Consider the following 25,592-nt stretch of genomic DNA (forward strand, 5'->3'; position numbering starts at 1 on the left):
AGGTTGGGAAGCTTCAATAGGAACACCCAAGAAATTTCATATTCGGCAATGAGATCCTGATATATTCCTTAAAATGAGTGTAATTAATAAGGGTATCTTTATCTGATTCTCTGTCTTCCTTGGGAGGCAGACATGAAAGAAAAAGACAGTACTAGTGATGCCAATATTTTACATGTCAGCAGGCAGATGCGGATGTTGTAGGAGGCTCCTATCTGAAATGAAAAAGTTGACTGGCTTGGTCTCGGCTTTCATTTCCTGAATATTGTTTCTGCTGGTGAATTAGTACTAGGTCCTCAATTGGAGATGGTTGGGGTTTAAACAGCTCTTCTCTCTTCTGTGAGGAGAAGCTATAATGTTGGATGGTCATGGGAACATAATGGATGATTCACTCTGAGTTACGTCTGGGTGGGAAACTGCCTACCTTGTTGCTCTCAAGGTATGGCTGGATAAACAAAAGGACTCTTATGTCCTCAATCTCAGGAGGCTTCTTTGCATGGCATAGGACAACTATAGTCTATAGATCTAAATAAAGCGTTGCACTCAGCTGTAGGCAACTAGGCATTTTGAATTGAAGTTCCAACTTCAAAGTTCGTTGCCACTTGGTATTGATTTTGGTGGGTGTTTTTTGGGTCTCAGATTCCACATGGAGTTGGATCCAAGTGCACCAGTGATCATAGAACTAATGCATGCGAGGATTTGAAGCAGAGAAACAGATAAGCAATGAGTTTTGTATTTCGTCTTGGGATTTAGTGAAGTAGCATGGTGGACCTGATTAGGGCATTTCTTGAAGTCAACATATCCTTTCTTTGAGCTAACTGGGGTTTGATCAGGCCTGTAAATTGGGCCCACTTGATATCATTGATCCAAGAGCAAGGTAGTCAAAGTTAAGTTGATAAGGCCTGTATAATTAAGTTCTGGGGATCAGAGATTCTGGTAGAATTTGGATGTGCTAGATCTCCAAGAGTAGGAATTTTTTACACGTGTCCTCCACTCCTTCCCTTGGACTTGGATAGTCTTTTGATTCTTGAACAGCTGGAGGAGAGGACTTAAATTGGCCCCAGATGTTATATTTTCTACAAGGGGGAAAGGAAGTCCACTTGTTCTTGAAATGTGATATGACATATGCTTTATGGACTACTTGGCATATTTTGGTAGGGCTGAGCTGCACCTTAAAGTTGAAAATTTATTTGATTAAATGTCCGAGCTTCCAGTCATATTTGAAGGGTTTCAGCAGTGTGGATCTTGGTACCTTATGCTATTTCATGATGACTGTGGGAAGAGAGATAAATGACTACAACAACAACAACACCAAACTAAATCTTATCCCATCTAAATGGGGTCGGCTACATGGATCCTTGCAAATCAAAGCAAGAGAAAAAAGAAATGAAGACATGGGAGATGAGAAGTGCGAAAAAGAGAAATGAAAGTAAGAGGAAAGAGGCCCAGCCCAAGAAGTCAGGGAATCTCAGCTATATGGGGTTGGCAACATGGATCTTTGCCCTCCAATAGGCTCTATCCGAGGTCATACTTGGTACAAGACCCAGACTATGCATGTCATTCCTCACAACATCTCCTATGGTCATTTTAGGCCTGGCCCTAGCTCTTGTAGCTCCTTCGATCAGTCAGATAACTCCTCCGTACAAGGGCATCCTCATGCCTCTGTTGAACATGGCCATACCACCTCAAATGACATTCTCGGAGCTTGTCATTGATCTGGGCAACTCCCAAATCAGCTCTAATACGTTCATTCCTTACTTTATCCTTCATAGTTTTGCCGTACATCCATCTTAACTTCCTCATCTCTGCTACACATGGCTTCTCTATATGACACTTCTTAACTACCCAACATTCCTCCCCATATATCATAGCTGGTCAAACAACAGTTCTATAGAACTTTCCTTTAAGCTTTAAAGGAATACGTCGGTCACACAGTACTCCGGTCGCACCTCTCCACTTCATCCATCCCAGTTGAATTCTCCGTAAAACATCATCTATGTTGCCTTCTTTATTTATGGTTGACCCCAGATATCTAAAATAGTCACTTTGCGGTGTCAAGAGAGATAGATGACTCTTCCTCACAAATTTATTATTGGCTCATGCTGTGTATTTTATATTGGAATGGACATGTTTAACTAAAGAATTTGGAGGCATGAGTAGGGAAGATCTTTGCAGCAACTGGTGCCTACCTTAGGCAGTTAATTACCTTATCTTCTGTATTTTTGGTATGAAAGGTAGGAAGTTGTAGAAGTCCCCTTATATATCTTTATTATATTAATGAAAATCTCTTTGATTGCTGATCAGAAGTGGAAAAGAAAAAAGGGAGGGGGGAGGGGGGAGGGGGGAGGGGAGGAGTCGTAAGAAGATTCTTCACCTAAGTCCATCTCTAATCTGTGACCATTTCCCTTTTGGTATCCCCTAACTCCCAAAAAAGACTCATTTGAATTCTCACAAAATAATTTAGGGAAAAACTATGGATCAACCCTACTTCAGGATGATGCTGGCAATTCTGATGGTTGGATAGATAGGTCAAGGTCCGCATTGGCCACATGTCAAATTTTAGCCTGAAATTCTATCATTTACTCTTCCACATAATGGCATACTTCCTCAATGTACGTCCACACACCCTATCATAGTTCCGTGCACCCTCTTCCTAGTCCTTGGTTTTTTAATGATTTGTTTTGCCACCTGCAACTTGGATTGGCTGAAAGTTGCCATGTGGTCAGGGGACCTTAGGTCAACCTGTTTACAAAATTTGGGCCCCATTGGAGCTCCAACTTGACAGATATTTGATGCCAGGTGAAGTTTTGTAAACACCCTCTCATCTGTGTCCTATGGCATGACCCAATAATTTATAACCTTGATAAGATTCTTGAGGTCTAACAAGAAATATTTTAGTCAGTGGGGTGATAGAAGTAGGTTTAATTATGTTATTTTGGCCCCTAAAGAAATGTAGTTCCTCTTCCATGCTACCAGCTTCTTTGAGAAATTCTTCATAAGCTTATTACTTCACTCAATGATCCTAGCATTGCCACCCAGGGGCATTTCTAGATACTTGAGAGGTCATATAGTGTAGTATTGTAATTTTTTTGGGTGAAAAATGTAGTACTGTAATTGAATGATTAAAACAGTACCAAAATTGGATATTTTCTCGGAGAATAAAAACTCAGATTAGGGAGAAATCACATAGCAAGAAATCAGATGGCTAGAATGATCCCAAACACCAATTGAGTTCAACAAACAATGGAAAGAACAGTTCCTGAACTTCTGAAATCAATCGGATGGTCAGATCAGCAGTTATGAGTGAGTCCTAGTAGCAATAGGGCTGGGGCTATTATGGTCAGAAATCAGAATCTAAGAACAATATCAAGTAATCAATTAAATACTGATAACATGTCTGAAATATGTATCAAATCAATGCATAATCAAAGCGGAAGTTTCAGATTTGATATCAGTGAATCTGGTCACAAAACAGTACTAGATTCAACACAGTGGCAGAACAGGAAAACTCTAATAATTCGAAATCAGGTCAGAATATGCTTAAATTCAAATTGAGTTCTTGGATGAGAGTATGGATCATTAGGTCAAATAGTTGAAACGGTTCTAACGGTTGGATTGCTTAATCTCAAAAAACATGTAACATATAATCTTCTTGAAGCAAAGGTTCTAGTTGCAGGAAAATAGAAGAATACTTGTTAATGGATGAAGAAGATGGTGGAATAATGAAAACGAAAGAAAATATCACTCGCGCTTCACACCGCAAGGTGGTTCAATTGGATCAAACACTAACCTACCTTGATCGCACATAAGGGGTTTAGTGATCAATCACAAGGGATCTTCAATTGCGAAGAAGAGCAGCAAAACAACAACTTTATTTATGAAATTCGTTTTCATTGATGGTCTCCCTTATAAACTTATATAGAAGACTCAAAATTAGACTCCTACACTAAAAAGGGAAGGGCTAACCCAATCCTTAACTAATAAGGTAACCTAAATTGTCTAAGAAAGTGATTTAATAAAGGAAACAGACTCAAAACAGGATTGGACTTATCGAATCCTAATTCAGCCGAACTAAAACACTTAGTAACAATTACTTGCAACTTAAATTGAACCACATTGAACCGGTTCAATTAAACTAACCCAAAACAACTTAAAAATAAGCTAAATCCTAATAAAAGCAATCCCGAATGCAGCCTTAATATCCATTGTTAAGGCCCATTAAAGTGGCCTATTACATTCAAAACCCATGGGATCAAAGGCCCAACATGTATAGAACGCAACCCAAGGCATTTTTCCACTAAAATAATCCCACTTTTGTTTATTTATCTGCATCATCATATCTCCTATTGATTTCCAAGAATAAGTTCAAAGAGAGCAGTTTCCTCTTAAATCTAGATAAATACATGCCAAACTTCTTTTTACATTGGTTCACCTGCAGTATTTGGTCCTTTTAGAGCATTTTAATAGGCGTTGAGATTTTTTTATTCTTTTTTTTGGGGGATAGAGAAGCACTGAAGATTCTTGATGACGTTAATGCGTTATCTTGTGCCTCGTGGAAAATAGTGATGTCACCAGTAAATTGCTGCTGGGCTATTTTCACCTTCCCTTCCAAACTGACACTAATCAAAGTAAGGTTATCTGATATGCTTAGGTGTCACTAAGGTTTATCTCCCAGTACTATGCATGGGAAAGGAGAAAGAGTTTCTGCGTATCTAATGCCCTTTTTCTATTTGAAAGATATGGTGAACCATTTGTTATTTTTAACAAAATATTATTATTGATTTGAGAAAATAAAATAAATGTTGAACTAGTCAAATCACCTGGAAAAAAAGGGTGGCTGTCCTATATTTTTTCTTTTTTGGTCTTTAAGGCGGATTGTTTTTAATAGTTAGCAAAATGTGTTATATTTCTGCAAATAATGTGAGAGAGAAGAAGTCCGAAACAAAGATGAATTTGCCTGAACTTGGATGCTTAAAGGAATTTCAGCTCAGATCTATAAGATATAAAGAAAAGGATAAAAAATGGATAAAAAAGTCACAACTGACATGGGAGGACTTGAAAAATGATACATAGACAGAATGAGAACCAGGGTTCAGAAGGGGTGTTTGGAAAGATGAACAAGCAAATTCTGCATTTAGAGAGGTTTTAAAAGTTTGGTTACCATTAATTTTTTTTGTTATTGTTCAAAATAAAACTGGTATCATATCGCATATTACTTGGTAAAGTTTTTTAAATGTTACAGGTTAAGGAAATGGTGATATTCTCTTCATCTAATTGAACCTTGATTTGACTGCCATGTATGGAAAATTTGACCTGCTTGGCTAGTAGGTCCAAGAAACCACTTTTAAAATTTCATTAACATTATCTATAAATGTAACAGAGACAGTGGTTAGTGAAATTCATCAACCGTGATGCTACTTTATACCGAAATACAATGCAAGAAGGTAAGTGCCGTCACTTGAATAAAGTAGAGCAGTAAAACATTCCATAGTTCACTGCATTTTCACAAGGGCTAGGTGTTTTCTTTTTAATTATCTTTCTCTAGCTATTTGAGATTGTGTATATGGATTTCAATATACGTGTATTTTTTCATCTGATTGGAAAAATGTAACTGTACAAGGGTTTTTCATCTGACGTATTTGGGGGTTGGCACTAAAAAAGGGTATAACTCTAAATTCCATGGTTTTTAAAGAGTGATGTTTTGGATAATGTGATCTGCTGGTGATATCTGTCAGCAATTCTTTAGGACCTACAAAGTTGACATTTCAGCTTATGGTATTTTGGCCAATCATTTTGTTTGGGTTAATTGGTGGTTTTATTCATAATTCTCAGAACATACTTCAAGAGCTTAATTCATTATCTTCCCTACTTTTTAGCATAAGTATGAAATGTATGATCTATATTTTGATCTCCACCATTCTCCCTGCAGATATTTCTCCTGATTTCAGTCCCCTCGTCATCTGTGTCTTACAGAAGTGCCTAAGGTTGCTGGATGCTGACTCTAAAACGTTCAAGTTATCTGAGAAAACAATGATTTCAATATATGTGTGCAATACCTTAACTTTTCTCTTACAAACCCAGGTAAGCATGTCATATACCTTCTTTAGTGGCCCTCTCTTGGTACATAATGTGATTTAGAAACTGAATTTTGCCAGGTGGAGGGAGGATTGTTATCTGCAGTGATTGAATTGGTTTTAACTGAAAGATTTGAGGGTTCTGTCTCAATCGATGGTGATTCAAGGAAATTTCCTTGTGAGTGGAGGCCGTTGAAGAAATTATTTCTCTTGGCACAGAGTATCTCACGTAAACAAGCTTGTAATAACATGTGTTCAGTAGGTCAAAAAACAATGGATACAGGTGGTGGTTCTTTGGTCAAAACACTTGCTGAAGTGAAAAAGATCATAAAAAGTGCTAGTGGTGAGGGATTAGTTGAAGTAGCAATAGCTTTTTCTGCGTCCATAATTTGTGCAACACCTGATGAGATAGTTGAGAATTTTCCTTCAGTTTTAACTGTTTCGCAGCACCTTCTTGGAGCACCTCTGTCGTTCCTATTGACTAAAGTTTTCCTTGAATCACACCTTATTGTGGATGTTGCTAAGTTGTGGCCACATATATTCTCTTCTGGTTTGGCAATGGTTGGGGCAACGAGGAATGGTGGCTCCAATAATGTCACACACTCCTCATGTGCTGGAGAACTACTTTGTAGCCTGGACTTTGATTCAATGGAGTCTATTTCAGTGGCATTCAGTTTCTTTCTGAAGCAGGCATCTTTCTATGCATTATTTCCAGCAATTGTAACCATTGGCAGTTCTTATTTGTCAGATCCAACCAAAAAACTTGACATGCTTCTTGCTAAACTATGTGAAGGATCAGTTGATGATTCCATTGCGTCATTGCGCCTTATACTGTTCTGGGTCTATCAGATACAATCATCCTTCAGAACTGAATCATCAGGTGAATTGGAACAGCTCTTCGAAACTTGCTTTATTCTCATAAAAAATGTATTGAAACGACTTTTGGCTGTGAAACCTGATATAGATAGTTCAACGGCTTGTTCGAGTCCTATTATTGCTCCATATATTTCTGAAGTAGTTGAAACCATTTTCCATCATCCTGTTGTGGTGACATCCTTGGCAAGACCATTCTGTTATACTGAGGAACTTGCAAGTGGAAGCATTGGGGACAGTTTAGAGGATTTTCTTAGTTTTTCAAAACAGAGGATTCATCCCATGGACCATCACATTTTGGATGTCTTAACAACTGTTTCTGACTACCTTTCTTCATGCAATGGCCAGAATTTTGTGCCTGAAGTCCATGACACTTTCAAGAAATGCGTTGGTAAGGCTTTTGAAGTGTTGTTTCAGAGGTTGTTTCTAGGATTTATGGAAAAGTTTGATCTGTGTGTTAGTACTAAAACTTTGATGCAGCTTGCCCCAACCTTCTACATATTTCATGCCCTGAGTCATTTCATATCCCCTTTTCAGTCATTGGAACTTGTGGAGTGGATATTCAGTAAAGCTGATTGGGATGACCCATCAGTTGGGGAATCTTTCAAGGTTTCAGCCCTCTCTGTTGGAATATATATTGCTGCTTGTGCCTTTGACATGCTATCCAGTTGCTTGTACCAACCAAACACAAAGGTGATAACATCCCATTGGTTTTGGGATGTAGAGGGAAGAAATTTTGATGTTACTCTTCTTGAGAAAATTTACTGTAGGGTTGTGGAATTTGCCACCTCTATCAGATTAGATTGTGCAGATTTATGTTTGTTAAAAGCTGTAAATGCTGTGTATAGACAGAAGCACATGCAACCTCACACTTCTATGCTGCCATTAACTATGGAATTGTCGAGGGTGGTTACAAGCAGTCCTTTATCACTGCTCTCTCATTGCATTCATAAGACAAGCAAAACCAGAGCAAAATTATTGGTTCTACTCACTGAAGTAAGCCCTGTGCATTTATCCCACTTTGGTCAGATATTTTTTGGTATTCTGAGCAAAAATTTGTCAGTAGCAGGCTGTGCAGCCGAAACGTGCTGCAGCTCTGCTCTTTCAGATGAGGAATTTCTGATGCTCTTACCTACTGTTTTGTCATACTTGAACTCTAGCCTCTTAAAATTTGGGAAGCAGCACTTCAAACAGTTTGAAAGTGTAATATCATTTTATTCAAGAATTCTCTTGGCCGGTTTCTTGAATTGGAAATGCTATGTGTCTCAGCACATTTTCATTGAAGAATATGGTGAATTGTTACCTTCCTCTGCCGAAGAGCTTCTTAATCTTGTAAATGGAAGTCTACTTGGGAAAACAATTCTTATGTTGCAGTACTACTACTCTTTTAATAGGGATTCAATGAGGATTAATTCTAGTTATCTGCATTCTGGTCCTCATGATGATTTACTAGATTGTGATACTAGTGAGATCAATTTATGTTCCCTTAACCAATTATTGAACTTAATAAATAGAATTGTTGCAAAGATATCTTTTTCAAGGGTACTGTTATTTCCTGAGGACAATGTAATTCAGTCTTTGCCAACAAAAGCAGATGGGGATCTAAAGGAGTTGACTTTGGGAAGAGTATCTAAGAAAGAAGACAGGCAGAGACTAAGGTTTCTGAACATTTTGGTGAATACTTGGCATAGGATTGTCAGGATCACCAACAATTGTGAAACCTCAAATGGTACTGAGAGTTTACAGTTGGTAAAATTCTTAGAAGCTTTTGTTTTGAGAAGCATATTTCAATTCACTGAGAAGATGCAGAGCACTCTTATCCAATTGCATTCTCTTCCCTTTTTAGAACAGTTCACCAGATTATGTCTTCTTCATAGGTTTGAGGATCCTGCAACTATGAATGTGCTTTGTGGTGTTCTTACTTTGCTATCTGGAGGGAAATTTCCATGTGCTATGGCTTTTGAGTTGTTGCTTGCACATTCTCAATTTGTCCCTACTATCCTTTGGAGTGACTTAACCTCTGATTTTTCTGGCCTTTCATCTTCTGGAACTTTGTTGAGACCTATATCTAGCATTCTGAAATCATTCTTCTTTCCTTATAAAAGTGGAGCAGATGGCAAGAGTGATGGTGTTGGCACATCTGCTTCATACCAGAAAAAGTTGGCAGTAATTAAGCTACTCCGAGTTTTGTATCATCTGAAGGCTCATCAAGATAGTATTGATTCTGGAAATGATTTTGGCATGAAGTCCAGAGAACTGCTTTCTTTGCTTTTATCTTGTTACAGGGCCACTCTCAGTGAAGTTGACTTGGAAATAGTCAATCTCATGAATGAAATTGAATCTATTGAAGGATCAGATCGTGGAAGCATCGCTGAAATGGATTACTTGTGGGGAAGTTCTGCTTTAAAAATTAGAAGCGAACAGACTCTCGAAAAAATTCTCTCAACAAATAGTGTTATTGATTGTGAGACTGTTGAAGAACGGCGCCGAAGGCGATTTAGGGAGAACCTCCCAATTGACTCTAAATTATGTGTAAAGACAGTTCTATATTTTCCCTTTGATAGGATTGCATGTAGTGGACCTTCAGACGTGGAGAAGTTTCGACAGGATAATCTCATGGATACGCTTGAGGTAGTTTTTACTTTTAAGCTTCTAAAGTCCATAACTCCCTTTTCCATCGATGTATCATAATGTTTCATTGGTTTTTGCATAATATTTCCTTTAGTGCATTTCACATAAGTTAAACTGTTGATGATATTGTGACAGATGCCATCCACAAGTGTTGAGAGGATACTGCGATATGATCCTGTTTTTATCTTGCGCTTCTCAATCCATGCTCTGTCAATGGGATACATTGAACCTATGGAGTTTGCAGCTCTAGGCTTGCTGGGGATAGCATTTGTTAGCATAACTTCTCCTGATGAAGGGATGAGGAAATTGGGTTATGAGGTCCTTGGAAGATTCAAGAGTGCTTTGGAGGTAAGGCTGTCTTTCATCGCACATGTTGGTTATAGAATTTTGATGGATATGTGATGTTGTACTCTTTGATATATTTGCTGTTGTTTTCTTTGTTATTGGTTTCTCCATGGTGAAAGTATGGTGGTTAAGAGAAATTACTCAGATTGAATCAGGATGGTTGATATTCTCTGTTAATAACTTTTGCAAGACTTTATGTTATTGTGCTTGACTTGGAATAGCTGGGAACCGAAAGTGTGATTCTCTTGAGATTGCGAATCCCCTCTTTAAGTAAAAACCTTATCAAACTAAAACTGGAATGCAATTTAATTTTTTTTGGAAACTGTAATGAATTATGTAGGATTAAAGTGGTCACTACCATACATATCTTGATAGTTACAATTAACCTTTAAAATTAAAAAATTTCTTTGATGATACCAACGTCAATAAGCAAGATCAGGGAGGATGTGCTTAAGCAATACAGAAATAAGGCCCCTAGTTTGGATGGTTTCTCTGGTTTTTAACAGGTTGGGATATTCTAATTAGATTTAGTCATTATGTTTGGGGAATTCTTTTAAAGACAACTCATAGACGAGCATGAATACAAAATTTACTGTCCATATTCCAAGAAGCATGAACCCTTATTAAAAATTATGTTTAATTAGTTGGGCTATAAGTATATACAGAATGGCTTTTGCACTGGTCAATCATTTCTACTTGTGGAATTCTGGCAAAGAGATGTGATTTCATGCAAAGAGAAGTTCTGGATTTCATGGGCTGCAGCCTAGATTTGGCGATCTGATGGGTTTCTAGAAGCCTAAAGGTTTAGGATCAGAAAATCAGTAATAAACCAGAACCGCAGTGGAGAATTAATGGCCAGAATCAAAGAAAATTCAATAAAACAAGATCTATCAGAACAACTTCAGAATGCAATGGGTTACTTTATTCTATTAGGAGAACAGTAACAGAAATTGAAACCAATCCAGTGGTCAGATTCCAAGTTGCAGAAGAATCCCACTTGAAGAGAACTCTCAAGCAGGGTTTAAAGTATCGGTGCGTATCGTACCGTATTGGCTGATACGTCTCGGTATCGGTCGGTGTCAATATGATACATACCGATACGTATCTATTTTTTAAAAAAAAAGCAATGTATCGACTGTATCGATATGTATCGACAGCCGATACGTACTGTTTTCAATTTTTATTATTTTTTAAAATGTATCGGCACGTATCGATGTATCGGTCGATACATACCGATACGTACTGATACATATCGATACGTATCGATACACATGCCTTTTTTCATATTTTACACCAAACACAAACCAGAACCCCCACCAACCCTCCGCGTCACGAACTAAATCTCAACTTTTTCTCCCTTCGGGTCACGCCACAAAATATGTCGGGTCGGGTCGGATCTACATTGCACTGGAATCCTTGGAATACAATACATACTCAACACTTGAAGGGAAAAGGTAGTTTTTTTTCAAAAAACTTGATCTTTTGCTTCAAATCTTGCATTTTAGTTCTTTTTCTTTTTCTATGATTCAAGGAGAATAGGTTCAACTAACTATTAGATGCATGCTTTGTATACATTTGCAAAGTTTTGAACTCAAATCCACCGTTTTTCACCCAAAACCGAAAATGGCTTCCTTAAGGGTCAGTACACAACATCATCCTAGTTGCTCTTATTCTTGAAGACCCTTACGGACATGAATTTAATCCACCCCAACATTCTTTATGGCAATAGAGTGACTCTGCATGTAAGAAATCTCATCTTTTATAACAATTTAGAAGTGCCGCACTTGTCTGGTTATACATTATTCACAAATCTTAGTGTATATGCATGATATATGACATATATTGCTTGTTTATATTGTTTTTTGTGTCCAAAAATGTATTTCCATGTGTAGTTTGATCATTTTTATGCGTTTCTGCACTGATCGATACGTATCTCCGATACAATACGATACGATACGATATGATACGTCTCTTAAAATCACCCGACCGATACGATATCCGATACCGATACTTTAAACCTTGCTCTCAAGAACTAGGAACTGGTATCAGTGAACTTGGACTGATCTTGGAACAATAACAGAATTTGATCAAACCAGAAAAACAGAACTCAGGTGCAATAGTTGATGATTTAGTGAAGGACATGGCCCAAAACAGTATCCATTTGATAGTATTAGCAGATTCAAGAATTCAGGAATCCTTATAATATAGGACTTTTATGAACAAATATCAACTATCAAGAACAGATTTTGAAACCATGCATTAACTCAGAGTATCATCCTATTACAAGATATATAATCAGATTTGAAATCAGACACACGTTGATGCAGTTGTTTCCTTTATCTCAGATACGATCGTTGGGCCTGCTTGCACCTTAGATCCATAATTTGGATTTTCAGATTGCATTATTTGGTATCAGGACCGAACCTGGCCGTGGATACCTTTGTTTTCAAGACCAAAGTTCGTTTGCCCAACAGAAAAAACTGCTATTTACTTAAATGATGGGCTGAGTGACAATTTTATATTGCAGTCTGTGGTGGAGATGTTGTCAAAGGTCATCATTGAATCTGAAGATGATTTCTTTGTTGAATTCTCAATTTCCCAATTGTGATTAAGATGTATTTGTTTCTTCCACACACATCATTAAAGAGGGTCGAGAGGGGTTGGAAGCATGAAGGGGCGTCGTTGATCCCGACAGAAATTGTTGCACCTTACAACCTTTTCGCATGTGACAGACATTTATTCTTCAAGGATTGATTGATAAAGTATGCTTAAAGTTGAAGTTGGCAACACCAACAGTGCAGCCACAGGAAGAGCCAAAAAGATCAACACAAGAAGAGGACTGCTCTGATATGGGACAGTAAGTAATGGTTAAGGGGGATGAGAATATGCGTACTCTGCTGCAGTGATGGATGTTCTACATGTTGAGTTTGTTATCCCCCATATATTTCAAGATGAGGATACACTGTTAACTTTTCTTCTTCCGAACTTGATTTGTAATACTTGTGTGGAGCACGAGAGATTCTCCTGAGCTATTCTATTTCTTCCCTTCTGCAAAACTCAAGGGCAAGTTTTTCTCAACACTGGGGGAATTGATACGGTTGCATTAGGCATTAATTCTGTATGATGGTCTATATTCAAGCTTTGGAGGCCTATAAGGTGCTTGTGGCAGTCCAATGGCTGAAATTAACCTTTGGGTAGTTATATTATAGGTTGGGATTTTTATTGTCTTGGGTTTCACTATAACGGGCCTCATTTACAAGCCCATAAAGTGGGGATAAAGTTAGTACGTTTGAGTCAGATTAGAATAATCAATAGCTAGATAGAGTCCTGTTTTGGGTGAGTGATGCAGATTCATCATCAAATAGGGTTTGTTTGCTTAGGAATAAGTCTAGGGTTGGGTTATATACATGTTGGGACTTTGATCCCATGGGTTTTCTATGTAATAGGCCACTTTTATGGGCCTAAAATAGTAAAATATGGGTAATTAGGTTGCATACGGGATTCCCTACTTGGTTTTATTTTTATGTAATTAGTTGTCATGTGATCACTTAAGTGATCATGTGACTTGGTTAAGTGGTCATTTGACTATGTAAGTTGGGCTGGATTAGGACTCTCTAAGTCCAGCCATGTTTTGATTCTATTTCCTTTGTTATTTCACTTTCGTAGTCAGTTTAGGTTACCTAATAGGTTAAGGATTGGGTTAGGCCTTTCTTTTTTAGTGTAGGAGTCTATTTTTGAGTCTTTTATATAAGGTCGTAAGGGGGGGGGGAATTGATCCAGTCAACACCTTGGGGTGTGAAGCCCGGGCGGTTCTAGTGAAGTTTTTCTTCAAGTTCAAGTTCAAGACTCAATTTTTATTCAAGTTCTACATTCAAACAAGCTACTGCCAGGATAATTCAGCAACTCCAGTGAGTTTGAAACATTCCCCATCCCCAACAATTCTTCTTCTAATCCTCACATCCTAACCCTAGCTATCCCCCATTTTAATTTTGACTTTTACTACACCAACCATCGAACCAGACCTGTCTACTCATCCATGAAACCCCAAATTCAGACCACATACTCCTCCATCATCAACCTCCACTCGAACCTAAGCCCAGCCACCATCTCCCATTAAAACCATAACATCCCACCTTCTCAAACCAAAACCAAAAACCCTAATTTCTGCCCAGCCCAAACCAACCGTCGGAATGGTCTACAAATCTGACCGATTATCCCTCATACCCTCCTAAGAAAACCATTCAAGTTTGGTTAACTTCTGTCCAGCCAAACCCTAGAAATCCATCTTTTCCTCTTTTCTAAAAACCCAAAACCCTAACCCTAACTTGCTGCCTATTCAAGTTTACATACTTCCCTCCATCAAAACATCTCAGGACCTTCACTGATAAACTCCCCTACATTAACTTGACATAGCGCACACATCAAACCCTAACCCTAATTTCACCAAAAACCCTATTTTGACCTAGCCAATTCACCTGTTCACAACAGATCCTGGTTGATTGGCTCCTAGTGGTCTCCTACCAATCTAGAACTACCCATCAAAAACCCTATTTTTGACCTAGCCGATTCAAATGTTCATATCAGATCCTGGTTATTGGCTTGTAGTTGGTATCCTACCAATCTAGAACTATATTAGTTAGATTATATTAGAATTTTAGAAGGTCTTTATATATGTAATACACCCCCATCAATTAGAGATGATTTGAATAAAAATGATTTTTTTTGAGGGTTTGGTGCTGGTGAGCAGTGCATACAGAATCGGTATCCCAAGCCTTATTTCTTTTTCTTATCTTCCACCCAAGAAGATCAACCTCATCTCTTTTCCCTCCCCTTCCATTGATCTGATCTTTCCCCTTAACAACGGAGTTGCTTCCTTTATTTCAGATCTGGTTACAGATTTGATCATTGGGCCTGCTTGCATCAGAGATACATAATCTGGATTTTCAGATTGCACAATTCAGTGAGAATTTAGAGTTAATGATTAACCTGGTTGCAGGTTTTGAACCATGAAGAATAAGATATGACTAAGCATCCCACCTAGCCTCAACTGGAATTCCACCAGCCATTATTGGCATCTCACCAATAGATTTCCGCATCTCACAGAATAAAAGAAGACAAAGCCAATCTCAAATAGCAGTAAAATCGTGGGAGGAGTATGTACTCCTTCCCCATTATTTATAGCTACTGTTGGGAGATAACATACTGGCTATAGGACTGTCTAACAGTTAATAAGAATAAACTCCTTAACAGATGGTGATATAATTCCAGAATCAAACTAACACTAAGACTCCGGAATGGTAAGCTAATAAAGTAAGTCCTATTTGGACTGTAACACTTAATTAAATAAATAAAACATATTTCAAACTGAACTGGAACTTATAAATCCTATTCCAGTTCTTACAACAATAAGAATTAAAAGGATGATGATCACCCACGATTGGATGGACAGAAAGCAGAAATACAGCTGAGTGAAAGGCTGAGTTAACTCTGTAACTGTTAGAGTTTGTGTAGTAAGAATATTTTAGGAACTAGTTTGTTAACTAGTTGCCTTATATTGTACTTTCCCTTTTTTACCTTTTACCTCCTTAGGGAGGTGTGTGTAATTTCTTTCATATTATTAATGAAGTAATATAGGTGTGGAGTAGAAACTCTCCAACACGTAACATTTCACCAAATTCACTCTTCTCACTTTCTTTGTCTTCTCCTTCTCCTCCTCCTCCTCTCATCTTCTTTCTCATCTTCATCTCCAAAATTCCAACTTGGTATCATGGTTTGAGAGTCGTATTCCATTTTTTTGTTCCCTTCTTCCCCTCTTTGGAATCCTACGGCACAAAGGATTCCAAAGAAGAGATGACTATGTGAATCGATTGAAGAGGCATGAAGTAGGATGTGATTGAAGCCTACATGAAGACCTCATGAAGTAGTATGAGCTCTCTTGAAGCTTAAATCATCACCAACAGCAACAAGGAGTTACCGCCGGCCTTTGGGTGTTATTACTCCTTATCCCTCTCTTGGAAGGTATTGGAGCTGGAGTATGTACCCTAGGAATCGCCTAGAAGTCCTCTAAGTGGGCTATGTGGCCTCCCTTGTTGAAGACAAGAGCTGTGTTAACACAACTCTTTTTCAGGTGGACTGCCAGGTATAGCCTGTTTCGATTTTTTCCTCCTTTTTTTGCATTTGGAATGCAATGTCTGATGACTTTCAGTTGTGAATGGATGTGGAATGCCCTATATGGATTCTTGAGTTGTTATAAGATGTTGTTACCCTTCGGAGGGTTTGTTTGAGTGAAGTTCTTCACATTTGGAGCTTGTGTTTCCTTGCTGGAATTTTTGTTTTCAAAGTTAGGTTGTGTATTTGGGTTGAGTGTGATCTCCTCATTTGATTTGGATATTGTGTTTTTTTTGAAGTTGGACTACTTGGTGTTAATGAGGAATGTTGTTTCGGCTTCTCTAGTGGTGTGTGATGTAACTATACTTTCAAGAATGTCATGGTGTTGAATTTCTTTGAGATGTTTGCCTTGTTTGGTTGCTGGACTATGTTCACCAGTGTTTGAAAACCTTTTTGGGTTAAGGTATTAACCCCATCTTGTAAGTGTGTTTCTTCAACCTTTCTAGATCTGTGAATCGACATAGGTTGTTTAGAGAAGTCTTACCTGAGAACTGTCTTTGTTTGGGTAGAGTGTGTACTCCCCATTGGGTTTGGGTATCATCCCCACTTTTTTGTATATTCGCACGTTATTATGTCAGCTATTGGAGGAAGGGGCTAGGTTCCACCCAAGGAAATGACAGGGATTGATTCAGCTGTGACCACTGTGGGAAATCTGGATACACTAGAGAGAGATGTTGGATACTTTATGGCTGTCCCCCTGGTATGCAAGGCTGCAAGAGAGGGGGAACCAGAACATGCACTCTGATGACTGAGGTTGGACCTATGGGATCTCCATATGGACTACAGACAGAGACCAGATCTCTTACTCAGGATGATATTGCAGCATTTCGCAGGGTTTTGTCATATTTGGATAGCTCTACTTTTGCACCTGCAGTGCCAGACTCTTCAGCTTCCACTTTACAGGCCTCTACATCGGCTCCTTCCACTACCTCTACGTGGGTCACTGACTCCGGAGCCATTGACCATATGACAGACATATCTCAGTGTTATGACTCTTACTCCCTGTTTTGGTAAAGAAAATATTAGGGTTGTTGATGGTTCCCTTTCTTCTATTTCTAGTAACGGTAGTGTCCGTGTCACTTCTTCTATCTCCCTTGATTCTGTTCTTCATGTTCCTCAGTTTAACACTAACCTCTTATCTGTGAGCCACCTAACCAAATCCTTGAATTGTTGTGTCACTTTTTTTCCATATCATTATGTTTTTTAGGATTTGGTGACAAAGAGGATTATTGGCAGTGGATGGGAGGAAAGGGGAATCTACCTTCTTAATCCAGGATCATCAACCCTACCTACTGCTCAGTCCTACGCATGTGGGCGTAGTGACAATAGTACCGTTGACTCTGTGATGTTGTGGTATCAACGTTTGGGTCACCCTTCCTTCAGTGTTATGAGACAACAATTGCCACATTTGTTTTCTTACACTCCCCCTTCCTATGTATTTTAGTGTGAACCATGTCTATTTGCTAAACATTATCGTTGTTCTTATCCTTACAATGGCAATAGCTCCACAATTCTTTTCCATATTGTGCATACTGATGCTTGGGGACCTTCTCTCACTACATTGTTGTTTGGTTACCGTTATTTCGTTTCATTTGTTGATGATTATTCTCGGTCCACTTGGACCTTTTTGATGAAGCATAAAAGTGATGTCTATGACGCCTTTAAAAATTTCTATCAGATTGTTCTTACTCAGTTTGAAACTAAAATATAAAAATTGTTCTTTCTGATAAAGGAGGGGAGTACATGTATGGTGACCTCCAAAACTTTTTCATTGATAATGGCATTATCCATCAGGTAGCTTGTGTTGACACACTCCAACAGAATGGGGTAGATGAGGAAAAATCGCCATTTACTGTAGGTCACTAGGAGTCTTTTATGGGGCATGCATGTTTCGAAAATGTTTTGGTCCGAAGCTCTTCTCACTGCTGCTTTTTTAATCGACCACATGCCTGCTAAACTTCTTGACTCCAAATCCCCTTTGGAAACATTGTCTCCCCAAACTTCTGCTTTCTCTCTTCCTCCCAAGGTATTTGGGTGTGTCTGTTATGTCCATGTCAATTTTTTTTATTAGGACTAAGCTTGACCCCAAGGCATTGAAATGCATTTTCCTTGGATATTCCTCCTCTACCAAGGGGTATAAGTGCTACCATCCCTCTTCCTGAAGGCGACTTCTCTCCAAAGATTTCACCTTCTTTGACTCTATACCTTTCTTAACTCCTTCTCATCAGCATCCTCTTCAGGGGGAGCATAGTGGGAATAAAGAGGCTGTTGATATCCTTTTCCTCCCACCTTTGCCTAATTCTCCATTTCTGTTTGATATTGGGAAACACAAAGAAGGGGCCATAGTTGTCACGACGGTTAGGCGACCTAAGGTGGTGGAGAGGGGCAAAATTCAAGGCGACACCAACTAGGCGAATAAGGCGTCCAAGGCGCCCAAGTCGACCAAGGCGCCTGGACACCTAGGCGGCGCCTTATGATCATTGAGGTGTTGATGCTAGCAATGAAAAAGAGTTTGTTGTGTACAAAAGAGATGAATGCTTGAAGGGAAAGGGAAAGAAGACCTGCAAAGAGTCCTCCTTGGATCCAGATCCTGAGCTTCATCCTCCTCAGTCAGGTGACATCCTTTCTCTTCCTTCTGATTTAGACCTACCTATTGCTGTTAGAAGTGGGAAGGGAGCTTGCACTAATCCTATTACCCAGTTTGTTTCCTATGATGCTCTCTCTCCTATAGGTCTTGCTTTTATTGTTGCCATCTCCTTTGTTTCCATTCCCAAGAATGTCATTGAGGCTATGTCTAACCCAAAGTGGAAGCAAGCTATGTCTGAGGAAATGATACAACAACAACAACAACAACAACAACAACAACTCCGCCTTATCCCAACTAAATGGGGTCGACTACATGGATCCTTTCCAAACAAAGTAGGGAAAACTGAGGTCCTCACAGAGGGAAAGGCAAGTAAGAGAAATGAAGAATAAATAAATAAAAATAAAAAGAAGACATGAGATAAGAAAAGTTAGAAATGAAAAATGAAAGTTGAAAGTAAAGAGGAAATAGGATAGCCCAGGCAGTCAGGAAAATCTCAGCTATATGTTGTCAACAACGTGGATCCTTGTCCTCCAATAAGCTCTATCTAAGGTCATACTTGACACAAGACCCAGACTATGCATGCCATTCTTCACAACCTCACCTATGGTCATTTTAGGCCTGCCCCTAGCTCTTTAGCTCCTTCAATTGGAATCAAACCACTCATCTTTATAGGGGCATCCCCAGGCCTCCGTTGTACATGGCCAAATCATCTCAGACGACATTCTCGGAGCTTGTCACTGATCGGGGCAACTGCTACATCAGCTCTAATGCCTTCGTTCCTCACTTTATCATTCATAGTTTTGCCGCACATCCATCGTAACATCCTTATCTCTGCGACACATAGCTTCGATATATGACACTTCTTAACTGCCCAACATTTTGCCCCATACATCATAGCAGGTCGGGCAACAGTCCTTTAGAACTTTCCTTTAAGCCTTAAAGGAATGTGTCGATAACATAGTACTCCGGTCGCACCTCTCCACTTCATCCATCCCACTTTGATTCTTTTTGAAACATCATCATCTATATCACCTTCTTTGTGTATGATAGACCCCAAATATCTACAATAGTCACTTGGCGGTATCTCTCTCTCAATTTTCACCATGCCAACATCCATCATAGTGTGACTAAAGTTACACATCATATACTCCATCTTTGATCTACTAATCTTAAAGCCCTTTGATTCCAAGGTCGATCTCCACATCTCTAACCTAGCGTTAATCCCTGTTTTTGTCTCATCCACCAAAACGATATCATCGGCGAAGAGCATACACCAGGGTACCTCATCTTGGATGTTCTTGGTTAATTCATCAATGATAAGCGCAAACAAATAAGGGCTTAGGGCCGATCCTTGATGTAACCCAACCGTAATTGGGAATTCCTTGCCCTAGCCTCCCATAGATCTCACACTAGTCACCATATCCTAGTACACATCTTTTATTGCATCTATATATTTACTCGACACCCCTCTCTTCGCAAGCACATACTGGATTAAATCTCTGGGGACTCTATCATAGGCTTTCTCCAGGTCAATAAAGACTATATGGAGGTCCTTCTTACTAGCTCTACATCTTTCCATGAGCCTCCTCAATAGGTAGATAGCTTCAGTCGTGGATCTACTTGGCATAAAACCAAATTGATTCTTCGAGATATCAGTCTCTTTTCTCAGTTGGGCTTCAATAACTTTCTCCCAAAGTTTCATAGTATGGCTCATTAGTTTTATGCTGCTATAGTTATTGTAGCTCTGGACATCACCCTTATTTTTGTAGACCGAGACTATAATGCTTCTCCTCCAATCGTCTGACATCTTCCTTGTGATCATGATTTTGTTAAATAACTTGGATAACCAATATACCCCACAAACTCCTAGGGCCTTCCACACTTCTATTGGGATCTCATCCGGGCTTGGTGGCTTGCCTATTTTCATCTTTCTTAAGGCTTCTTTAACTTCCGCCACACCAACCTTTCATACATATCTATGATGTGTGGTGTTTTGATGGATACTGCAGTTAATCATATCAGACATATTCGTACTATCTTCATTTAGAAGTTCACAAATATACTCATCCCATCTCCTCACAATGTCCTCATCTCTACTCTTCCATCCTCCCCTTTTATGCATCTCACCTGGTCAAAGTCTCTATTCTCCCTTTCTCTCATTTTAGCTATTTTATAAATAGCTTTCCCCCCTTCCTTCGTGTTGAAATTAATACAGAGCTCCTCATATTTCCTTGCCCTAACCAATCCTACCATCTTCTAGCCTTGTTTTTGGCCTTATTATACCTTTTTTTATCTTTTGTTTCCTTAGTCCGTTGCCATATCTTAGACCTCTCTTTCTTGGTCTTAATGGTTGCTTGGACCTCCTCATCCCACCACCAAGTCTCCCTAGGGGCCTGACGCCTACCCTTGGCTTCCCCTAGAACTTCTTTGGCAACTCTCTTAATACAAGTCATCATCTCGTTCCACATCACATTGGTGTCTCCTTTGAAGCCCCACTTTCCTTGTTTTACCATATTTTCAGTAAATGTGCCTAGGGACTCCCCTTTTAGTCTCCACCATCATATCTTAGGGTATATAGGTTCCCTCCTCCTACGCTTCTGTGCACTGAGGAATTGATAGCTCTTGAAAAATAAAATGCTTTCCTCCATTGGCCACTGTATCAGTTGGATGTGAGAAATGCTTTCCTCTGTGGTGACTTACAGTAGGAAGTGTACATGTAGCCCCCTTTCGGCTTCAAGTTCCCTTCAGTTGGAGGGAAGGTGTGTCTCCTCAAGAAAGCTTTATATGGTCTAAAACAGTCTCCAAAAGCTTGGTTTGAGAGGTTCAAGCAGGCTATTCTGAAGAATGGGTATTCCCAGAGTCAAGTTGATCACACCTTATTTACCCGGTGAGGTAATGGTACTATTACAACCCTTATTGTCTATGTTGATGAGATTGTAGTGACTGGGGATGATAGAGCTAAGTTAGCTAGGCTTAAGACCTACCTGGGTCAACAATTTGAAATTAAAGATTTGGGTCCCTTGAAGTATTTCTTAAGAATTGAAGTATCAAAGTCCAAAAGAGGAATCAACATATGTGAAAGGAAGTTTGTTTTTGATTTGTTGAAAGAGATAGGGATGTTGGGTTGCGAACCCGTAAGTTCTCCTATTGAGCAGAATCATATACTTTGAGAAGATGGTGGTCCCTCTCTTGTTGATGCAGGGAAGTACTAGAGGCTAGTGGGGAAGCTCATCTATCTGTCTATGACTCGCCCAGATATTTCATATGCTGTGGAAGTGATGAGTCAGTTTATGCATGCTCCCAAGAGTGGGCATTTGGATGCTGTATACTGCATTCTCAGATGCTTGAAGTCCTCTCCAGGGAAAGGACTATTGTATGCGAGGCACAATCACTTGAGAGTCGAAGGTTTCACAAATGCTGATTGGGCTGGATCCATCTCAGCCAGAAGGTCTACATCTTGCTATTGCACATTTGTGGGTGATAATTTGGTCACATGGAGAAGCAAAAAAAGCTTGTTGTAGACTTGTAGCTAGATCCAGTGCAAAGGTAGAGTTTAAGGCAATGGTTTATGGCGTTTGTGAGCTCATATGGTTGAGATGATTGGTTCAGGAGTTGGGGTTTGATACTGAAGAACCTATGTGGCTCTGCTGTGATAATAAGGCTGCTATAAGCATTGCTCACAATCCTGTGCAACACGATAGAACAAAGTGGACCGGCACTTCATCAAGGAGAAAATAGACTCTGACTGCATTTGCATCCCTTTTGTGAAGACTGGTGATCAATTGGCGGACATCTTCACCAAGGACTTACTTCTCTTCAGTTTGGTACTCTATTATGCAAGCTGGGAATGCATGGCATTCATTCTCCAGATTGTGGGGGAGTGTTAGAGTTTGTGTAGTAAGGGTATTTTAGGAATTAGTTTGTTAACTAGTTGCCTTATATTGTAATTTCCCTTTTTTACTGAGGTGTGTGTAATTTCTTTCATATTATTAATGAAGTAATATAGGTGTGGAGGAGACAACTCTCCAACACACAATATTCCACCGAACTCACTCCTCTCTTTCTTTGTCTTCTCCTTCTCTCATCTTCTTCCTTCTTTTCATCTTCATCTCCTAAATTCCAAGTTCCAACTGTAACAGCAAGGATGAGTCTTTCATATTATTAATGAAGTAATATAGGTGTGGAGGAGAAAACTCTCCAACACACTACATTCCACCGAACTCACTCTTCTCCTTCTTCTCTCATCTTCATCTCCTAAATTCCAACTGTAACAGCAAGGATGAGTCATTGAGTTATTACTGAATCATATTCTTCATAAGGAATTCAAATTCTTTGAATATTTTGAATATTAGTTTGTTCTGACGGGGATTTCAGTAGACCTTGACTCTGTGTAAGATATGAACTTTTTATGCTGCAGCCAGTGTTGTTAAACTGGGATGGTCCTAGTTGATGGTCTGGCTTGTTGACCATGGGCATGCCTACCCTGGTGGGCAAAAGAACTTGGCGAGTAAACTTTGACTGGACTTGGGAGCATAGTTTTCAAAACCGGACCTGACCAGGTGTTCTAACTGGGTTTGCCAGAACCAGCCTCATTGCAGTTTGGACAAAGTGCCTAAAACTGGAATCTTCCCCTCCAAAAAGAATCTCATATGTTTTTTCACTTGTTTGTCACAAAGGATAGAATCATGGACACTGAAAACCACTTAAATTGGATCAATTTAATTGAGCATTGTTGTGAGCTGACAAGTTGGGTGTATTTGTTGATTAGATAGCAGCTGAAAATGTTGTGTCTTGTACAGAGGAAAAAAATTACATTGTTAAAATCTATTATTGCAAATTTTGTGATACTATTATATCTTCTTGTTCTTTGTCAACACCCCCCCCCCCCAACAAAAAAAGGAAGAGTTCAATGAAGAGGTATCTTTGTGCAGTTTTGTAAAAGGGAAAATCATTGGAAAAAAGCTGCAATTGGTATTGTTTCTATTAGGATTTTATTCCTAAATAAGACCCTGTTGTTTATCACTTATTTTCTCCCTTCTGTCGCTCATAGCTACTCATATATGACAACCGTTTTTTCATTTCCTGATTATACATGATTTTGTAAGAAATCGCATGGCTGTTTCTTTAACCTTGACTCTTTGTTGCAGAACTGCAGAAACAGGAAGGAGGGATTACGGCTTCAGCTTCTATTGACATATTTGCAAAATGGAATAGAAGATCCATGGCAAAAAATTCCTTCACTGATAGGCATTTTTGCGGCTGAGGCATCTTTCATATTGTTGGATCCTTCACATGAACATTACGTTACTATGAGTAAACTTTTGATGAGATCACCTAGGGTGAACTTGAAGGTATCTATGTTACCTAATTGAAACAAGTTTCTGACTTCAAGTTTTTAGCGTTTTGTAGACCCCTGAACCAATAGTTCATTCATTCATTATTTTTCTGATGTTCAGTTTAAACTGGGAAGGAGTCAACCATGAAATTATTATATTTCATGTCCTTGGTTGTCCTGTATAGGAGTTGTCTCCACTCTCCATTATTAACATCTTTTTTTTTTTTTTTAAATTTGCAGTCTATACCTTTATTTCATACTTTCTTTGGTAGTAGCTCGGTTAATTTCAAAGGAGACAGATTGTGGCTTCTTCGGTTATCATATGCAGGGTTGAATTTAGATGATGATGCTCAAATATTTAAGAGGAAATGCATTATTGAGAATTTGATGGGATTTTACGCTTCTTCTCTCTCAGATTATGAGTCAAGAATACTAATTCTTCAGGTAATGTGAAGTTCACTTTGTGATATTTGTTTGCTGTAAATTATGGTCTATGTGCAATGCATGTTTTGTTTCGACTTTATGGTTTATGTGCCAAACTAGAACACTGGTTACTTGATAGAATTTTAGCTTCATTAAGCCATTCTTGTGAAATTCAAGTGTTCTCTGTCATATCATTACATGATATTTTGAGAGAATCTACTGGCTCCTATTCGTTGCCATCATAGTTGTCAAGGCGTTGCCTAGGTGGCAAAGCACTCGTGGATGCTCAAGTCGTCACTGAAAAAAAGAGAGTGAAGTAAGAAAATGAGGAAGAGGAAGCAGAGGACGAGAAGGGAATGGAGGTGGAGGAAGAAGAAGAAAGAGATAGGGAATGGAGGTGGAGGAAGGAAGGAAGGAAGGAAGAGAAGAAAGAGATAGGGGGAGGAGGAAGTAGCGGTGGGAGAAAGAGGTTAGTATGGGACTGTATGGCAATGTTTCTGCTCCAAAATAGTATTTCCGAGTCAGATAAATGATGCATGGTAAAACGGGAAAAGAAGTATTTCTGCCACTGAAAAAAGAACAGAAACATGTATGGACTGCATATTAACAGATGCATTTCTTCTGTTTATACCGAATGACATAAAATGCCATCCTACATATATTTTCATTACTTATATGTTTGAGAACACTATTTTAACAACATAAGCAAGTTTGCCCAATGTGTCAGCCGGACATGTGTCAACTACATCAAAGTTCATTGAAGTCGAGTTCAATTGTTCTAATACTGATAAAGTTCTCAAACTTCAAATTCCCCCAAAAGAAAAAAGTTCTTACACATCAATTTATTCTCGTACAAATAGGTAAATAACAGCAATAGTTATGATCAGAAGCCATATCAATATGAATGTCGTGCAATCAAACACCAGATAGTGGGGCGAGTTGTCCCTAAGTGGAGGATAACAAACTGCATGCTGAAGGGCACTATCACGAAGTCGATGATCCGGAACCAGATATGCTCTAGTAGCCAAACCTGTAAGGAAGTCAGAAAGACGATGTGGGTCCATGAACTAAAGAAAAGAAGATAAATGCACCTGCAGTAGAGATGGTGATGCAGATCTGAAGACCTACATCCGTAGGAAGAAGTCCAAATAGCTTGCAG

At 39.0% G+C, this 25,592-nt stretch overlaps 1 protein-coding gene and 1 long non-coding RNA gene across 6 annotated transcripts in view; one reads left to right on the forward strand and one right to left on the reverse strand.

The window, feature by feature from the left end:
* The window catches only part of LOC122641755, a 78,174-nt gene that overhangs the window by 33,580 nt on the left and 19,002 nt on the right, over nt 1-25,592 (forward strand). For 3 of the 5 annotated variants that reach the window (XM_043835042.1, XM_043835044.1, XM_043835047.1), the window contains exons 5-9: nt 5,927-6,078; nt 6,153-9,575; nt 9,708-9,923; nt 23,823-24,026; nt 24,251-24,454. In XM_043835042.1, coding sequence (XP_043690977.1) covers nt 5,927-6,078; nt 6,153-9,575; nt 9,708-9,923; nt 23,823-24,026; nt 24,251-24,454 — 4,199 coding nt within the window. The remainder of the gene's footprint in view (nt 1-5,926; nt 6,079-6,152; nt 9,576-9,707; nt 9,924-23,822; nt 24,027-24,250; nt 24,455-25,592) is intronic. The other 2 variants (XM_043835043.1, XM_043835045.1) reach the window with 2 other exon arrangements.
* Nucleotides 1,387-22,985, reverse strand: LOC122641756. The gene is made up of 3 exons (XR_006329956.1): nt 22,975-22,985; nt 21,232-21,239; nt 1,387-1,612 (listed from the first exon to the last, which is right to left on the reverse strand). It is a non-coding gene; the product is annotated as an uncharacterized LOC122641756 (long non-coding RNA).

Source organism: Telopea speciosissima, chromosome 10 (genome assembly GCF_018873765.1).
Source record: "Telopea speciosissima isolate NSW1024214 ecotype Mountain lineage chromosome 10, Tspe_v1, whole genome shotgun sequence".
Classification (NCBI taxonomy): domain Eukaryota; kingdom Viridiplantae; phylum Streptophyta; class Magnoliopsida; order Proteales; family Proteaceae; genus Telopea; species Telopea speciosissima.